This window comes from Artemia franciscana, chromosome 12 (assembly GCF_032884065.1).
Source record: "Artemia franciscana chromosome 12, ASM3288406v1, whole genome shotgun sequence".
Classification (NCBI taxonomy): Eukaryota; Metazoa; Arthropoda; class Branchiopoda; order Anostraca; family Artemiidae; genus Artemia; species Artemia franciscana.
The window spans coordinates 12,428,212-12,442,173 of NC_088874.1; the positions used below are offsets into that span (position 1 = coordinate 12,428,212).

The 13,962-nt window shown below is 35.0% G+C and overlaps 1 protein-coding gene across 3 annotated transcripts in view; it reads right to left on the reverse strand.

The window, feature by feature from the left end:
* The window catches only part of LOC136033700 (regulator of MON1-CCZ1 complex-like), a 70,646-nt gene that overhangs the window by 22,777 nt on the left and 33,907 nt on the right, over positions 1 to 13,962 (reverse strand). For all 3 annotated transcript variants that reach the window (XM_065714549.1, XM_065714550.1, XM_065714551.1), the window contains exons 8-10: positions 9,796 to 9,958; positions 6,265 to 6,357; positions 1,062 to 1,252 (exon numbers count right to left, since the gene is read on the reverse strand). In XM_065714549.1, the coding sequence (XP_065570621.1) occupies positions 1,062 to 1,252; positions 6,265 to 6,357; positions 9,796 to 9,958 (447 nt within the window). The remainder of the gene's footprint in view (positions 1 to 1,061; positions 1,253 to 6,264; positions 6,358 to 9,795; positions 9,959 to 13,962) is intronic.

A 13,962-nucleotide genomic window follows, 5' to 3' on the forward strand; every position in this document is an offset into this window, starting at 1 on the left:
AAAATTGCCACATAGATGGCGTGCTCAGGAGGACAACAATAACTGTCAATTACTTGGCATAACAAAACCAACGCTACTATTTCAAACTACCAGAACTATTCAGATTCTTCAAAGTAAAGAAGTTAGATTCTTAAATTAAGTTTTTATCTCCCTGAATTCTGTTTTTCAGTAGTAGTGCGAACTCTCAGCAAAGGAAGTTGGGTCTTTCAAAAGATCTAAATTATATTTGTACATTTTCTTATATCTTCCATTCTTCTCAATTTGTATTAGCGAGTGTTAAGATCCTTTCTTAATTAAGGATGCTGACTATCTCTTTGTACTATATTTCGAGTTTGAGCGACCTAACTATGTTCAATTTGTTCGGTTGACCGTTCATCTTTCAACAACGAAAAATTTTTCTCGGTTGTCTATTTGATCAATCAAGGAGAAAACGGAACAAACTATATGATCGTACTACAAAGAATAAAAAGAAAAGAGGAGAGAAGAGAAGAAAAGCGATAATAGGACTTTGTAAGGCCAACGAAAATACAAGATGAAACAAAACGGATATTTCGGGAGGGCAACTGCTTCCCTTCTTCATCATTATTAGAGAAAGTCTCAAAGAGTCAAAATCGCAGTTTTTTTGCGGAAACGCAAACGATATAGACCAGATAAAAATAAAAAGACAAAAAACAACGTGGAAATCAAAACGAAACAAAAACCAGAATTTTGAAAATTAGTTCACATTTTTGCTCAGAAAAAGTGAACTTGACTCTTTGAGACTTTCTCGTATATTGATGAGGGAGGGAAGCCGTTGTCCTCCCGAAATACCCGTTTGGTTCAGCCAGTACTTCCGTTGGCCACGTAGAAACTCCAACTTCGCTGTTCTTCTCTTTTACTTTTTTTCTTTGCAATGGCAGGCCAGTGTCTAATACGAAATTATAATCTTAATCAAGATAAACAGAAAGCTCTACAACAACAATTCATTATCCTTAGGAAAGTAATTTCATGCATTAAAAATAGAATACCCAGACCCTAAGCGGGTTTTGACCCCCTTACTTTATCAAATCTGAAAATAATACCTGGCTTTCTAATTCTATCTCTACATTTTGTCGATACATTTCGTTTACTTTATCAAAAACTGTTCCAAGAGAAAACAGGTCGCAGCTTTCACCAGTTACCCATCTTTGGAGTCTTCCCAAGAGAACTGTTTTACCCTCAGTTCGCCTTAGCAGCACATCCGAGCAAGAAACAGGATCAGATATCATATTTGCTATAAAAAGAAACGCTGAAATCTTAAAAAGGAATTAAAAGCTAGTCTTTTGTAAAGAACAAAGAACAAATAAAATATTTGAGGCTGAATAGCGGAAACATCTTTCCAAACGCTGCAAACAATTATGTATTTCCTTGTAAGATATCACATATTTTTCAAGTCGTTTTCACAAGTATCAAAGAAAATTTAGCTTTTCAGAATCAGAAAGACAAAGTTCATGGTTACAGAGGTAACAGCAACCTAGTTAAGAACAAATCACGGCCCGTAGAAATAGAAAATTAGAAAACGCGTTTTAATAAAAACTGGCTAGAGAGAAAAAATAACCATTTGCGGCTGATTCAGGGATTGAAATTATTATCTTGATTACTCTTAATGGTGAGCCATGAAGACCATATAACTATTCGGTTTTATTTCAACGGCCAAAGATAAAGGCACCAAGATAAATCGTACAGAAAATTTGGTAATAAAGAACGGCAACACAACAAACAAAACCAACCTTCAAATAAAACTTTAAAAGGGTATTTGTTGTTTTTTATTTTCTGGTAGTTTGAATAAGAAATGACTCTCAAAATTTTATTAAAAACTTCAGCATCAATGAAAATAGCTGAAATTCAACATGGTGCCTATGAAATAGCCATGGACAAGTCAGGTCCTGATTGATAATTACAAATTCCCAATAAAACAAATTTTAGATGAAAAACACACGAAATTGCTCTGGAAACAATGTTAAGCATGAATATTACAGAATATTACATGAATATTATAAAAAATTTAACGTATTCTATATTTTCAATGAAAATTCATGTATTTTTGCGTATACCACCTGCAACGTCCCTGTATATCCAATTAGGACCCTCTTGAGTATAATATTAGATCTAAACTTCCAGGTTATCTACTTGTTTAGAACTATACTGTTGGGAGCATCTTAAATCGTGATGCAGTTTGCCATTGCTTTAACTTTAACTTTGACCATTATATGGCCTGAACACTGAAAATAATTCAGTTTTCCTTTTTTAAAGGAGTTTTCCAACCTTAACAAGAGCCAAGAGCTCATATCCGACCTTGTGACAAGATCGGAACCTATAATTAGACTCGGTATTGCTACTTCTTCTAAGGTCTCTCCCTACGCTTTGTGTACGGTTTTGGCAGAGGATGGTGGCAAAGGAAATTGGAATCTTTCTATCAATTCCTTCTTTTTTCATTATTCTGAACATCCTTACTGTGTGGAAGATTTGAGTCTCTGAGTCCTTCAATTGGAAATCTACTTTTGAAATTGTTTCTAGTAATTTTACCAGCATTTTTATTGTTAAACAGCAAGACGGTCGGTAACTTCTATGCTGGTGGCCAATTCTACACGTTCCTTAATAGCGAGTCTTAGTTCAAATGGTTAACCTCGTGTCTCACTAAGTGATATGGTAACAAATTTCGGGCTCCAGATTTATTAAATAAACTTAAAGTGCTACACCAGAAACTATCCAACTCGATACATTTTACTATTAACCCTTTTCATGATCTTCTAAAATGTTTTCTACATTAATTTAATGTGTTATCAGAAGTTTTTTTTTCTGTATGTTTGTTTTTATACTCCGCTGTTTCAAGTGGGTCACAAATAAATTATTATTAAGTGGTAGATGTTTGGCCTTTTTGAGAAGATATTGTTTAACGGATTGGAAAAAATCACCTTCTACTGAATATTTTGCGGTATATTGTTCTTCTCTGTTATTAAGTTTTGATGCGCTACTGCACTGCCTACCGAACTGTTGCCTACCTACACTTGCCTACCGAAGTGTTGGACACAAAAAGATGTTTAACTGTCAATGGTACTCTAGTGATCTTACTAGTTTGAAAAAGTTGAATGTCTTCTTCTGTATGATCTCCAGTTCTTAAAAGATTCAAAGCTTCGGGAATTTTTTTGTTTTCTTTTTGTCTCATAATTTCGTCAAGTTCTAACATGATTACGTTATCTTGCCAGAAATTAGTGAGGAGAGCTACGTATGGGCTAGTAGGGGTCAGAATACATAACGGTCTGCTACAGGTCGCAACTGGTATAGTTATCCAAAGAAGAGAATTGATACTCCTCCAAAGTCTCGTTGAGTCCCCATGATTTGTTTTAGTCTACGATTTATCAGTTCAAACATGTTCGCAAAAATACTTCAACAATAATTAAAAGCTTCAGTTTCGTCAATTTTACTCTTAGCTGATTCAGCTTATCAGCTGTCAAGTCTTTTAGAATCAGCCGATTATATCTGAAAAGTCATCTGAATTTCATCAACTTCTGACAATATGGGGGGGGGGGGAAGTTGGACATTTAGTGATGTATTGGATATCAGTTTTTCTTTTGGCATGACTACAACCGTGTAACAGATACCACGGTAACATCAAAACGACTACTTGCATATCCAGTTACCGTGGCATTAGACAACTAATGTACACTTGTCGACTGGTCTAACCACCACATTGGACGCATTCCGCCCTACTTATTATACTCTGCATGACGTCATAGATCTTTACTGCTTGACGTCAAGGCGGTACATATGTTTTTGGATCGCAAAACATAAGTGGAAGGATACTTATACCATCGCAAAGGTTGTCCATCTGTAGGCATTATAACTCTAGAAGGAAACGAGATATTTTGACAAAACTTGGTGTGAGGATTTCTAGAGTCAACAGTAAAGTCGAGTTCGTAGATGGGTTTTGTAGCCTATATTTAGAGGTGAGGGAGGGGTTTGAATTATCAGGCAAACAAAACATTTTAAAACAGCTAATATTATAGTCTTCCGATCCGAATTGAAAATAGGGCATCTAAGACACGGGACTTTGTGTACATCAAGTTTCATTAAGATCTGATCACCCATTTGCAAGTTAAATATACATCAATTTGCACGACTTCCTCTACCTCCAGCCCGCCAGATGGTCGATTCGGGGAAAAGATTGTTCTCGAGTCAATTTGTGCAGGTCCCTGACAAATCTGCCAATTTTCATCGTCCTAGCACGTCAATAAGCATCGAACTCGCCAAAGCACTAGAAATCCCTCTAACTCCCCCAAAGAGATCGGATCCAGTCCGGTTATGCCAATCAAGTATCTAGAACTTGTGCTTATTCTCGAACTCGCCAACGCACTAAAAATAACCCCCAACTGCCCCAAAGAGATCGGATCCGGTCCGGTTATATCAATCACGTATCTAAAACTTGTGCTTATTCTAGAACTCGCCAAAGCATTAGAAATCCCCCCAATGCCCCCAAAGAGATCGGATCCGGTCCGGGTATGTCAATCACGTATCTAGAACTTGTGCTTATGCTTCCCATCAAGTTTCATCCCGATCCCTCCACTCTAAGTATTTTCCAAGATTTCCGTTTCTCCCCTCCACTCGCCAATGTCATCGGATCCGATTTAGATCCGATCGCCCATTCGTAAGATAAACAAACCTCGATTTTCACAATTTCTCCTCCCTCCAGCCCCCCCGCCCCCAGATTGTCAAATCAGGGAAACGACTGTTATATAGTCAATTTCTACAGGTCCTTGACATGCCTACCAATTTTCGTCGTCCCAGCACGTCCAGAAGCACCGAACACGTCAAAGCACTGGAAATCCCCCTCCCAACTCCCCCAAAGAGATCAGATCAGGTCCAGTTATTTCAATTACGTATCTAGGACTTGTGCTTACTCTTCCCACCAAGTTTCATCCCGACCTCTCCACTCTAATCGTTTTCCAAGATTTCGGGTTTCCCCTCCAACTCCTCCCAATGTCACCGGATCCGCTCGAGACTGAAAATGAGTGCTCAGAGACACATCATGATCATACGTTCTTAAGTTAAAAATACCTTATTTTTCTAATTTTTCCGAATTAATCGTCCCTCCACTCCCCTCCCCCCAAATATGGTCACATCAGGGAAGAGATTATTTCGAATCTGGTACGGTCCCTGATACGCCTGCCAACTTTCATCGTCGTAGGTTATTTGGAAGTGCCCGAATTAGCAAAACCAGGACCGACAGACAGACCGATGGACGGAGAGAAATTGCGATTGCTATGTGACACTTGGCCGACGGGCAAGTGCCAAAAAAATAATAATATCAGGGAACCATCACTGACTGATATCACAATATATATCACACCATACTGCATAATACGTCACAAAGTATTAAACCAAAGGCACTATGGCTTAGGTCAGCAAAAACGAGGGGATCTTGTTTAAAAAAAAAAAAAAAAAAAAAAAAAAAAAAAAAAAAAAAACACTGCATGTGTATTATTAGAAAGAATTTGTTTTTTGCATATATTACGTATCAAAATGATGAAACTCAAACATAATCTTTTATTTCCAGAGGAATAGTGTTCGACAATTTCGCTCCAACTTATTTTATGAAAAACAGCTGCTCTTTGCCTGTAGCAAATACCCGAAACAAAACAAAAATGTGTAGATTACAACGTTGGATAAGCATGCTAATATTTTGATAAATGAAAGAGGGCGAGTCGTATTAGCCCTGGAGGTACTAAACCATTCATGTATTTATACACAAATTCAGCAGTTTGGAGACGGCAAATTTGTATTACTGTTAGCAATTAGGATTGAAGAAAAGCTTCTTGAGCATCTAATCTATTAAAATAAAATTGACTTGACGGCTCGATTTTGTTTAAATCGAATTTTCTTTAAATTATAGTTGAAAAAATTAGCATATAAGTAACAATTATATTGAATAGAAGCCTCAGGGGGCAGAAAAATAGAGAAATTACTATATATATATATATATATATATATATATATATATATATATATATATATATATATATATATATATATATATATATATATATATATATATATATATATATATATGTTGTATCTCATAAACGCAAAAGTTTGTTTGATATTACCTGAACTTAGCTTATTTCTCATGAACAATTGTTTTAGAGCAAAAACATATCTTGAGAGCCCGAGGTATCTCTATAAAAACTGCAAACTGATAACGAAGACTAACGTCGTCTAGAAAGAAGAGATGAAAATGACCTAACTTACCCAACGGCTCGAGGAGAAGTGACAGCTTCCACATACATCCAAGTTTAGCATCGATTATGATATCAGGTTGAAAAATAACCCAACTAGAGGCATCTTCAGGGTGAGAGAAAAAATACTCAAGGTTATTTTAAGTAGAATATACGTCCGTAAACGGTTTCGATGTAACATCTTTGCAATTTTAAACACATTATTCATTTTCACAGTCAACAGCGAAGGTGGCAAAATTAGTTGTTTTTTTTTAATCTCCAAAACGTTTAATCGCAAAATAGAAAATGCCATGAAAAAACAGCGCTATGAAACGATAAAAAAAAGACAGTTCTTGTTCGTGTAAAGTTAAACTTTAATTTTGTGGAGTACCAAAAACTTTATGTAATTTTTATCTCAGAACATCGCCGCAATCCTGATTATTTATTAGGGCGTGTTTCTCAGCCAGTGTTTCATGGAACCACAGGGTTCAATAGAAGGTCTTTCTAATGTTTCAATAAGAAAGATGAAGTAGGCTCCCAATCAGCTTTCTACCCCACAAGTTCCTAACCATACAACCTCCTATCGATAACTACCTATAACATAACTTCCCACCAGTCAGGATAAGAAATAATTCCTAATTTATATCACAATCCATATTTTCGGTCTTTGTAGTTTATGAGAATATAAAATTACTACATCAGTTTCATGAACAAAAACACAGTAAATAGTTTAAATTATTCAAAAGTAGCTTTTAATTTCCATTAAAAGTTTGAACTCAAGAGCCTTTGACCTTGTTGATCAGAATAAAAATGATGAAAAATTAAGGATTTTTATAGAGGTTTTGAGGAGTTCAAAATGCAAGAATAGGTCTGAAAAAAATGAATAAGACACTTAGAACAGAAATATATGAAGGTGAAGATCGGTTTCTGCGTAATGAGAAATTCGGTCAAGTGGATAGCTTGACTTAAGTGGGTAGTATTATGATGAAAAAATGGCGGATGTAGTGAAGATATTAAAAGCAGAATAGATAAGTAGGTATTTTTCACAGTTGAAAAAAAGTTTGGAAGAATGTGAGGATAAGTCTACTAACAAAGATTACAAAATTGGAAGCTATAAGGATGACAGAGGTCAAGTTCGGTTCTGAAGCGTGGGTGATTCGGAAAACGGAAAAGGATTAGTTGGATGTTCTCCAGATGTTTTGACTGACCAGATTTCAAACAGTAAGTTGTGTGAAAAATATGGGGAAAAAAATGTAAACGAAAACATTCTTTCATTTGATAAGACACCTGAACTTCCTTACAATACATAGAGGTCACCTGACTTGTGTTTTTCCTTATTGTATTGAACTCGTTTTAAGAAATTCAAAAAAACTCATCGAGAAAAAATTACGTCTATCTTTTTCTTGGTCTCCCCGACCCACAATTTATCCCTTGTCCCTTATCTATCCATCTGGCTTTTTAAAGTCAAGCTTAATTATTTAATACAAACTAAATTTTTTCAATATTTTATAATTAGCTCTAATTTTCAAGCAGCTCGTGGAAACGAACTGTAGTAAGGAGCAACCCGGCTCAATTGTAACTGAAACTCGAAAAAACGTAATTTTAGTACTAATAGGTACATCATAAAAATCGTATTTTTATGCTGATTTTAAATATATAAATATATTTCATGAAGTTTATTTTCTCAAATCAAAAGTTAACAGCCTGAGAAAATTTGCCTTATTTTAGAAAATAGGGAGAAACGCCCCCTAAAAGTCATAGAATCTTAAATCCACACCATCAGATTCAGCGTATCAGAGAACCCAACTGTAGACGTTTCATGCTCCTTTCTACAAAATGTGGAATTTTGTGTTATTTGCCAGAAGACATATCACGGATGCGTGTTTATCTGTTTTTTTGTTATTTTTTGTGTTTTTTTTTCTAGGGATGATCGTATTGACTCAGTGGTCCTTGATTGTCGCGAGAGGGTTCATTCTAACAGAAATTAAAAGTTCTAGTTCCATTTTTAAGTGACAACGAAAATTGGAAGGCACCTAGGCCCCTTTCCATGCTCATTTTTTTCCTAAGGTCACCGCATCAAAATTTTGTGATAGCCATTTTATTCAGCATTGTCGAAAAGACTAATAACTATGTCTCTGTGGACGACTTAATCCCCCACAGCCCCCGGAGGGGGAGGGCTGCAAGTTACAAACTTTGACTATTGTTTACACATAGTAATGTTTAATTGAAAAGTGTAGAGATGTTTTCAGGGGGACTTTTTCGCGTTGGGGGGGAGGGGGTCATGGGTAGGGGATTACGTGGAAGGATCTTTCCATGGACGAATTTATCATGGGGGAAGAGAACTTCTATGAAGGGGGCACAGGATTTTCTAGCATCATTGAAAAAACAATGAGAAAATAAATAAAAAAAAAGTTTTTTCAACTGAAAGTAAGGAACAGCATTAAAACTTAAAAGGAACAGAAATTACTACATATATGAGGGAGTTCGGGTCCTTCTCAATACCTTGCTCTTTACGCTAGAGTATTTTTAGTAATTTCAACTATTTATTCTACAGCCTTTGTGATTTAGGGGTCATTCTTAAAGAATTGGGTTAAAATTCCAGCTTCAGTGTAAACAGCAAGGTATTGACGAGGGGGCGAACCAGCTCACATATGTAATAAAAATATATGAATATAAAAGTTGGTTACGGAAGTTAATTCGTAAGTTACGTATATTTATTACTAATAAACACGCTTGTAAACAAAATAAAAAGTCCTAGCAAAAATTGGAGGGCAACTAGGCCTCCTCCTCCATCCCTTTCTTCTTAAAATTGTCCGATCAAAACTGTGAGAAAGCCATTTTTAATTATTCATGTGTGGTGAGCCAAGATCAAAACGTGCATTACTTCAAAAACGTCCAGAAACTAAATACAAAAAAAAATAAGTTTTTTCTCAACTGAAAGTAAGGAGCGACATTTAAACTTAAAACGAACAGAAATTATTCTGTATATAAAAGGGACTGTTCCCTCTACAACCCCCCGCTCTTTATGCTAAATTTTGACTTTTTCTTACAACTCTACTTTTTAAAACAATAAAAAACTTTAGCATAAAGAGCAGGGTGTTGACGAGGGAACAGCCCCTTTCATATACAGAATAATTTCTGTGCGTTTTACGTTTTAACGTAGCTCCTTACTTTCAGTTGAAAAAACTTTTTTTTCAAAAACACACTACTATACTGTGTTGAAGACCATTCTCTCGGATACTAACTCGCACCGAACTGTGCTTACAGAAGGACAATGTGTTTTTCCCCTTACCTAACTTCTGAAATTCATTACGCGGGAATTTGTTAAACTGTAGGCTTCCAAGACTCTGAAATACCCACATATACTCTTAAAATCTCAATAATAGACGTTCAAAAACTTCTGAAAATGCAAGAAGACGCTAATTTAACTTAAATTACTGTCTTTATCCAATTAAGACACCATTCATTTTCCACACATCTTTTTTCTTATACATTCGAGTTTTCGTTTCCTTTCTTTTCCTTCTCTCTTTTTGATGGAAAAATTAATAATAGTTAGAGTGCTTACACATTTCAACTGGCATACTTCTTTCTGGAGCAGGAAATGGTGCCAGGTCAGCGGCAGGCAAATAAAATTCTCGAATCGTTTTTGGCATGCCTAGTTTTGCAAAAGTGGGCGTTACTCCTTCTCTAGATTCTGGTCTGCATCGGATGTCAAACAAAACCGAAGTCTGAAAATTGAAAAGGAAACAAAGTTCAAAGCAATATAAAAAAAACTCAATCGGACAGAGGAGGGTTGTATTCCCACAGCATAGTGTGAACATTTGCATACGAAACGCTATCGGCAAATATCTCTTAGATACGCTTTATTATTTTAATGAAATACATTCCTGTAAATTTGCGTTATCAAATTCCAAATCCACACTGTTATGCCTACGACTGTTCAAAAAAGACAAGTCAAAAGAGCACATGAAATGAAGTATGCATTGATGCCCACTGACGTTCAAAGCGAGAAAAACATACTCCTTGCATTAATTACAATGTCTTATATGGCGACGTCCTTATTTCCTTGCTGCAGCCTAGGGGCCCCAAAATATCAGTAGAACCTAGTAAAAGAATTCTTTCTTTTTTGAATGAGCGGAATACTGGTTTGAATTGGAGAAAATGCTGCAACTACAAAAGGAGTCAAATAAAAAAATGACGAATTTATGACATGTATTTTAAGAAAGTAAAGAAAAGTATACCCCCCAAATATGCAACAAAAAAATTAACCTATGGCCCGAGTGCATAATGTTAAGGCCCGAGAGCATAATGTTTAGGGCAGTTTCTCTGGCACCTTTTGTTATACAATGGGCCTCTGCTTATGGCCCTTTACTTTGGTCCTTTGACACAGTTCGTGGTAACGAACTGTAAGTAAAGAGCGACTTGGCTCAATAGTAAACGAATCTCTAAAAAACAGAATTTTATTATCAATAGATGCATCATAAGAATCAGATTATTATGCTGATTCCAAATATATAGCATTCATTGAGTTTAACTACCCACCAAGAAGTACGAGCCTAAGAAAGTTTGCCTGATTTTTGAAAAAAGGGGTAAACACCGCCTAAATTTCAAGGAATCTTAATGAAAATCACGTCATCATATTCAGCGCACCAGAGACCCCCTACTGTTAGAAGTTTCAAGCTCTTATATGGAAAAATTTTGTCATCGGAATTTTGGTATTTTTGCCATGGATGTGTGTTTTTTTTTTTTTTTTTTTTTTTTTTTTTCTTTTTTTTTCAGCGGTGATCGTGTCGATACAATGGTCCTAAAAGCTCGGGAAAGCGTACATTCGAATGGAAATTTAAAGTTATAGTGCCTCTTTTATGTGACCAAAAATATTAGAGGGCAACTGGGTCCCCTCCCACGCCCATTATTTTCCCAAAGTTATCGGATCAAGATTTTGAGATAGACATTTGTTCAGTCTAGTTAAAACGTAAAATAACTGTCTTTAGGTGTAAAATGAACACCCCCCACAGTCCGTGGGGAGAGGCCTGTAAGTTGTGAAATTTGCCCATTGTTTATATATAGTATTTTTAACTAGGAAGTATACAGACATTTTGCAGGGGGGTGGGGTTTTACTTGGTCTGGATTTCTATATGGAGGATCTCCCTTGGGGAGAAAAATTTCTGGGGGGTGAATTTTCCAGGGGGAAATGTTATACTTAGAGGATTTTACACAATTACTGTTTGTCACAACTCTACTTTATAAAACAATAAAAACTTCAGCGTAGAGAGCAAGGCACTGAGGAGGGGACAGTGCCTTTCATATACAGAATAATTTCTGTTCGTTTTAAGTTTTAATGTCACTCTTTACTTTCAGTCAAAAAAAAATTTCTTACTTTCAGTTTACTACAAAGCATTTACTTTGGGGATAACGTATCTTAAGTGAAGAAAACTGTTTGAAGAACTTCAGTTAATATTATTGAGATCAGCTTAAAACCTCTTTATTCCAAAAAGAGAGCAAGAGTACGGCCACCAAGAGACTAGAAAAGGACAGCAATCTCAAGTTAGTGATAGGAAATGATGTTGCAAAATAATAAAATATACAAAAAACTCATAAATTTGTTTTCCATCAAAGGCTCTGGAAAAAAATGTGGCAAAGCCCTTAGACAAAATCCCTAAGAAATTATCATTTTCTCTGAATTTTTAAAGGGTTGAAAACGAGAAAAGCGATTTATTACCAAAAAAAACTCAACTATTAAAGCTGGGTTTCCCTTTACTTGAGTTCCTAACGATTTATTACCGAAAAAAACTCAAATATTAAAGCTGGGTTTCCCTTTACTTGAGTTCCTAACGATTTATTACCGAAAAAAACTCAAATATTAAAGCTGGGTTTCCCTTTACTTGAGTTCCTAACGATTTATTACCGAAAAAAACTCAAATATTAAAGCTGGGTTTCCCTTTACTTGAGTTCCTAACGATTTATTACCGAAAAAACTCAAATATTAAAGCTGGGTTTCCCTTTACTTGAGTTCCTAACTTCAAGAATAGCCTTCCAAAGAAAAAGGAAGTTAGCTGAACATTTTTCTTCAATCTGAGACACGTAAACCTAAATACAATGTAAAAATTGTTTTCTTCCTCTTACGAGCCCGGTACTCGTTAAAGGCAGGATATGGTTCAAATTGTTATCAAGAAAGAATTCACGAACTTAAAATTCAAGGATTTTGGCAAAAACAATAATATTTAATCTGTTTAATAAATCAAAACTAAACTTGATTTCAGGCACTACATGATTGAGTTCCAAAAATAGGATCCCCTTCTCATTACAGTTTTGTTTATACGAATTAGGTTTAAGAAAAATAGTAGAATAGTCTATTCATTAAAAGATAATCTCATCATAACAGCAAAAGACAAGTATCCTAGTTTGAAGATTTATTTGAAGTTTTAAGTTTATTTCAAGTTTTAAAAGTTTATTTGAAGTTTTCGTTTTATTCTAGTTTATTTGAAGAATTAGGTCTTATAAAATTTCAAGATTTACAAATGTCAGCAAAATATCTCACAGTTTAAATATGTAGATTTTAGAAAAGGGCAAGTCAAAAATAGCTCCAATAAGGCAAAGAATAAACTATTTAAGCTAGAGTTCCCAAATTGCCAAAATCTGGCCATACACATAGCCCGTATAATAATTCTATGTTAAACTTTCTTTTAAGCTATCAACTTTCATTACAATTAAATCTCATTTTCAAATAGAATCCAGTTACAATAAAGAATCTATTTCAATATGTTCGTTAATACGAACATGATAAGGTTCCAAATAACACTTACATAAACCTATGGAAAAATCACATGAATCAAAAGTCTAAAATTGTTAATGAAACAATTACCAAAATGACCATTAATTACCACAAATAAGGGATATTGCCCTCCCTCAAACCCCGAAAAGACTATACTCATTTGCGCTTTACTAAAAACTAGACGGGTTACTTACACTAAATGTAAGCAACCAAAAAAAAAAAGAAAATAGTTTTTCTCAGTAAATAAACCAGGGATAAACAAGGGATAAAACAAGGGAAAATAAACAAGGGATAAACTATTCAAGCTAGAGCTTCCACATTGTCAAAATCTGGCCTTATATATAGCCCATATAATAATTCGATGTTCAGCTTTCTTTTAAGCTATCAACTTTCATTATAATTAAATCTTATTTTCAAAAAGAATACAGTTACAATAAAGAATCTATTTCAATATCTTCGTGATGGTTTTCAACTATATGCCTAAAACAGATTGCTTTTTGTACTGTTTTACCCTCTAGATTTATTCCGTTATATAAAAGACTAAACCTCAGAAGGACTGAGTCATTATCTCAATCCATCAGAAGAGTATACCTCAGGGTACACAGAAGCTCAGAAGGGTATTCGACCAAGTTAAGAAGTGACACAAAGTTGAAATCTGGTGATACGTTCACAAACAAATTCAAATCTCTTGACTTCTTTATTTGCGTCAGTAAAAAAAGATTAGACCTTGAATGCTAATTCTAACTCTATATTCTACATGAATGCCTATTATTAATAATGATAGAATTTGCAGAGGAAACACTTAGGGGACTCCCTAATTCCAAAGGTCCCTTGTGCAGAGTTTAAAAGTTATAAATTAAGAGTGAGAATTTCTATTAGTTTCAGCTATTTTTACTTTTGAAATCAAAACGACCATTTTTATTTGTTTCAACATCTTTGTTTGATCCATTTCATGTTTTT